Raw genomic sequence first — 5883 nt, 5'->3', positions numbered from 1 at the left:
TTCTAGGCAATGAGTTTGCGTCTGCCACAGTTTGCAGTCCAAAATAAGTAGCATCCACAAAAATCAAATTGATAACCGGGCTTTTACTAGCTCACCAACCCAACCAGCTATGTTGTGCCCCTCGATCGGAACACCATTTTCGACATGGGAGAAGATGAGAACTACATACATTCCAAATCTGAATCCGGCTAGGTAAGTGGATTCAAATTTCTTTACCAGGTCCAACTAAATGCATCTAGTTTCGGGCATGTGTGATCCATTTACATCCCTAATTACCCTAGTTTATCTATAGAAAAATAAATCAGGCATGATTCTTTTATCGAACAAAATAGTGATTGCTTAAGTGGCCTTGAATTTGGGTTGGATATTTTCTGGAGAATCAATTTATCAAGCCCGAATGGAAAATCAGATCTGAATTTGGTATCAAGTTTGCGGCAACCTAAATCCAAATCCAAATATCGATGCATGTACCTTTTATAATTATAACCAGTTATTGGATCTAATTATTTGCATTCAATTCCAATTGAGAAACCAAATGGTTTATTTCCAATATAAAAAAAATAAGTTTCTTATGTGAATTGCATTTGAGCAGTGAATATTTTTATCAATTTACAGTAATCGATTGCAACCCGATTATGTTTCAAAAAGTATGTGCCCAACAAAGACAAGAACACATCGCAATTTATAAGTAAAAAATACAAAAAATATCAAACAAAATTACAAAAAATAAAAGAAAAAACAATTTTAAGTTACAACCAAGAGTTGAAAGCCTAGCAAACGTCCATGACATACATATATATCCATGATAGACAAATATATCAGTAAGTTAAAGAAAAGATAACTAAAAATTTATATCAACAGCATGTTATATTGAATTATAACAACAATTGCAAGCAGTCAACACAGTATCAACGCTGAAGATTCAAATAATAGTTTTTACAAAGTTGTTTTTCATAAATATTTCTCAATGGTGGTAGCCAAGGTGGACTTGGGCACGGCTCCTATCACGGTCTCTTTCTTCTCTCCATTCTTGAACAGGAGCACTGTGGGGATGCTTCTGATTCCATACTCAGTAGCAATGGAGGGCCAGTCATCCGTGTTCACCTTGAAGCAGGCCACCCTGCCGGCGTACTCCTTCGCCAATTCGTCGACCACCGGCTCGATCATCCGGCACGGCCCGCACCAGGGAGCCCAGAACTCGACCAACACCGGCGTCGTGCTCTCGATCACCGAGTCGTTCCAGCTTTGTTCAGTGACTACCAAAACTGCATTCCATTGTGATCATGGCTCAGTGACAACTTGTAAGATAGTCAATTTCCACATATATATTTCTAACTGTAGACATAGAGTTTCAGCAAGAACAAGAAATAAACTTGGGAAGTTTTTTTAGCCTCCTATTCATTTGGATTTGTTCTATCTTTTAGCTATATATGAACATTAAGTAAACACACACACACATATATATATATATATATATATATATATATATATATATATATATATATATATATATATATATATATATATATATATATATATATATATATATATTATATATATATATATATATATATATATATATATATATATATATATATATATATATATATATATATATATATATATATATATATATATATATATATATATATATTATATATATATATATATATATATATATATATATATATATATATATATATATATATATATATATATATAACACTCATGCACCTGTCAGGCAAAGGCATGTAGGTTTGTTCTACACACACATATATAGTGGTAGAGCCAGAAATTTTTTGTTATGGAGCATTGTTATAGAAATTTTCATTTTTGAAGAGGCACAACATATATAAATAATTATAAAAAAAACTATGTAAAAGTATGTAAAAAAAAAAAATTGTTGCTGGGGTGGGCAACTGCTTACACAAGCTTATATGTAGCTACGCTACTGCACATATACATATATATACATGCACCTGCCAGGCAAAGGCACGGCCGATTTGTTTTTGCCATGACTTCTTCGGCACATATGAGGTTCATGGGAGAACATGAGATCTGCAAATTTTAGCTCTTTCACATATATATAACCCACTGATACCACTTGCGTGTTTGTAATTAGGGCTAGATATCAGGCCGGTTATAACCCAACCCTGCCACATTAGAAATCGGCTCATGACTACCAAAAAAAATATTTAAAATGTGATTTAATATAAAAGTATAATTAATTATAATAAAAAAATATATAATTATATTAGTAATATCAGAAAATAAGTTATCGATTTGCCTACGAACAGATCGATCTGTTTTGAAACGGTTCTAGTCTTCCATCAGATCCAAATCCATGGATTTGAATTGAATTGTTGGGGGAGACATGGGAACCACATGGCAATTGTTCGAGAGGCAGGTGCTTTGGATATGGACTGTGTGGTTGAGATTGATCCACATCTACTCGTTCTTGGATATGGATAATGTGGTTGAGTTTGATCCACATGGCCTGCAATCAACCGGACTGGTTTTGTACAACCTTGTGATTCAGTGGGACGCCAACAGTTTGACCTCAACAAGAACTGCTTGGTCGGATCTAGGATCTGAGTAGTGATCCTGTTCCGACTTCGTATGCAGTTTAAGTGACGAAATCCAAATCCCGGTTCCGCTTACCCGAGTCTCACATCCAGTCCGAATCTAATAAGAGGATATCCGAATCAATCAGGTCCGAACCCTTATTGTTCGTTTACATGAGTTTATATACATATAATATGTGTGTGTGTTAAAAAGTTGTTGGTCCAAACATTATCTGCAATATTTTAACCCAATCTGGGCCTATAAATAATGTTTATATACTGAGAAATATAGTTTAAACTGATTTAATTAAGTGAAAATAGCTTCCAATATAACTGGCTTAATGCTTGTCCATAAATTAAAAACAATATGGTAAACTTTCTATCCAACTTCAAGTGAAAACAGATAAAAGCACAAGTTACCATGGTTCAGATTCGGATAATCTAAATCCATTAGAATTTAAACGGATCGAATTGCACGTAATGAAAACTAAGAACGACGAAAGCCATGTACATGTTCGATTAAAATCGGTTCTCGAACCGAATCTGTGAGGCTGTTCATTATATCGGCCGATTCGATTCAACTGGCTGTGAAATGGCAAAAATATGGAAAATTTATTGAAGAAACTAATTGAAAAAATTGAGTGAGAAACTTGAACAAGTTAATATGAAAAATAAAAGCGAGTATTTAAAAACATTTAAAAGTTGATCCGTGGAACTCTTGAATCGGCTACCGAATCGAATCAGTTGCCACCAATTGAATTCGAATCGGCTGATGCCGGCCGAATTTGATATCACAGGTCCGTCCGACCAAGTTCGCCGGAAAACCTAAAACTTTTGCACCTGAATTCATTTTTTCGGGCAATCAAACATGCTGCTAACGGAAAATGGGAAATCATACTGCATCCAACTGGCGGCTAGCGAGAGAGAGAGAGAGGGACCTTGGTCGGTGGGCGTTTGAGCCTGGCACAGGATGCGCGAGGCCCGCCTTGTCCTGACCGCCGGGACGGCGAAGCGCGCCGGAGCTGAAGAGGAGGAAGAAGAAGAGAGGGAGGAGGCGGATGAGGAGAGGGTTGCCGTCTTCATCCCTCTGCAGCATGTCGGCAAATTGTGGAGGCCGTTGATGTCCCTGGCGGAAGAAGGGAATGGGAGGGAAGAGCAGACGGTGGTAGTGATGGTGCTGGCCTTAAGACACACCTCCATTGCTGCAACTCCTTACTTCTTCTTCTGGTCTTTCTCCTTCAGTGAGGAAGAAGGTGTTATCTTCATTTGTGCTCTCATCCCTCTTTGTGGCCATATGGTTCCTCTTCCTCCTGCGGGTCCCATCATGAGGCCGATATTGTGAGGTCCCTGTGGATTTGCCCGTCCATTGGGTGGATGAAATGAATCCTCTCTCTCTCTCTCTCTCTCTCTCTCTCTCTCTCTCTATATATATATATATATATATATATATATATATATATATATATATATATATATATATATATATATATATATATATATATATATATATATATATATAAAAGAAGGCAATATCCAAAGGTGGTGAAGAATTTGGAAGTACCATAAGAACTTTCTGGTACACAAATAATGGAATTGAAGTAAGTTTTTATTGTCGATAAAAGTTTCACAGCCACTCGACGAGATTCTACATGATAAAATCTATGGGTTCAGAAAGGCAATGAGACTCAGAAATCTGAAGCCCACAAGAATAAAATTAATGGTGAGACTGGTGAGACTTTCTACTACCAGTCTATCAGAGCCCCTTGCCCCTTGAAAAAGAGAGGGGTAGTTGAGCATGAGTTGAATGGACACCTAGTTCATTAGCTCGGACTCGACTCAGTTAAGTTTATCTAGAACTCAAGCTCAGACCAACTATTTCAACAAATTAACGAGTCGAATTCAAGTTTTCATATAAACCCATGTATTTAATCGAGTCGAGCTCGAGCTCAAGTTCATCAAGCTCGGTTCACACGTCCTAGGGTTGCTTATCTGAAGATGCCCTTAGACGGCCTCATGCCATTTTCTTACAAGCTATTGGTCTCCTGAAATTGGAGAAAAGTGAAAGAGAAAGTACATATTTTGAACAGAGATTTGGTTGAACCAACTTACCAAGTCGAGTCGAGCTCCAAAAATTATTATTGAGCCGAGCTGGAGCCAATTTATTGAGCTCAACTCAAGTTCGAGCTAAATATTTTAGCTGTGGACCAAGCTTGACCTAGCCCAGTTCGAGCTCAACTTAGCTCGTGTTCACCTCTAATGAGCACACACATGGCACCACTGACAGATATCGCCAATATTCCAAACTATATTATTATTCCAAATGAGTCTGATGGTAAACTTAGGTGTTGTGTACATCTATGGATCTACTAATCACGCTTGAACTTATACGTAAATGAACTATTTATTCTTGTTTTTTAGACTTGTTTTTTAAAATCTTAAAGCTTAGTAAATGTTAGACCATCAAAGAAAAAAAAATTGTTAAGAGTTTGAAGGCCTGGCTTTTCACATGCTGATCCCCAGTGAGCCAATCTTATCAAAAGTATGCAATAATATTATGTATAAAGTTGGAAAAAATGGTTTGTATACAATCTGATATTTGATCAAAATTTGATAAAAAAACTCGTACCTAATTAATAATCTAATTCGGTTGCATTCAATTCAAATTATATCCGACCTTGAGTCTGATTTTTTTGTAGGGGTTGTGTAATAGACTATATACAATTGCATTAGGATTCAGATTCGGATTTAAATTCTTTTTAAACTAAAATTTAGATTTGACTAGCTTAAGATTCGACTGTTATATGTAATTTGGACAGATCTTATTCGATTTCAGCTGGATATCGAACTTAAGTTGGAATTCACTTATGTCAAACTTGCATCTCATTATCTTTGAGGTGTTAGTGCAACGAAACTGGGAAAAGAGCGGCTGGTAGGCGATTAGTCTTCATTTTGAATTTATAAGATGTCAACTTTCTGGTGTAAAAAAAAAAAAAGAGAGCCGCTAACGAGCAAGTTGAAGCCTGAAAGGGTAGCGCCTTAAACCACGGAATGATGAGTATCTCCCACTCACCTAACCTAAATACTCAAATCCAATTACCAATGGAATTTGAATTTCTTTACTAGATTTGTCTAAGCAGAATCGAATCGGATAAACAATTGAGTATACCCGACCCATATATAATATCCGATTTGTAAAATGTTGTAACGGTAAAATCGAGGTTTTTGTGTGAGGTAGAATGCAATAAACAAAAGGTTGGCGGTTACCATGCAAAAGTGGATGGCTCCGGCTGATAAAATATCGCGTTCTGACTACGCCGAT

At 36.4% G+C, this 5883-nt stretch overlaps 1 protein-coding gene across 1 annotated transcript; it reads right to left on the bottom strand.

Annotated features, from left to right (window-relative positions):
* Nucleotides 1–826: 826 nt before the first annotated feature.
* Nucleotides 827–3857, bottom strand: LOC116248111 (thioredoxin-like). Its single transcript, XM_031620723.2, has 2 exons — nt 3503–3857; nt 827–1265 (listed from the first exon to the last, which is right to left on the bottom strand). Exons 1-2 carry the CDS (start codon nt 3762–3764, stop codon nt 952–954), a joined length of 576 nt encoding a protein of 191 aa, XP_031476583.1. The 5' UTR covers nt 3765–3857; the 3' UTR covers nt 827–951.
* Between the last annotated feature and the right edge of the window lie 2026 nt (nt 3858–5883).

This window comes from Nymphaea colorata, chromosome 1, assembly GCF_008831285.2.
Source record: "Nymphaea colorata isolate Beijing-Zhang1983 chromosome 1, ASM883128v2, whole genome shotgun sequence".
Classification (NCBI taxonomy): Eukaryota; Viridiplantae; Streptophyta; class Magnoliopsida; order Nymphaeales; family Nymphaeaceae; genus Nymphaea; species Nymphaea colorata.
This window is presented reverse-complemented; position numbering and strand designations above follow the sequence as displayed.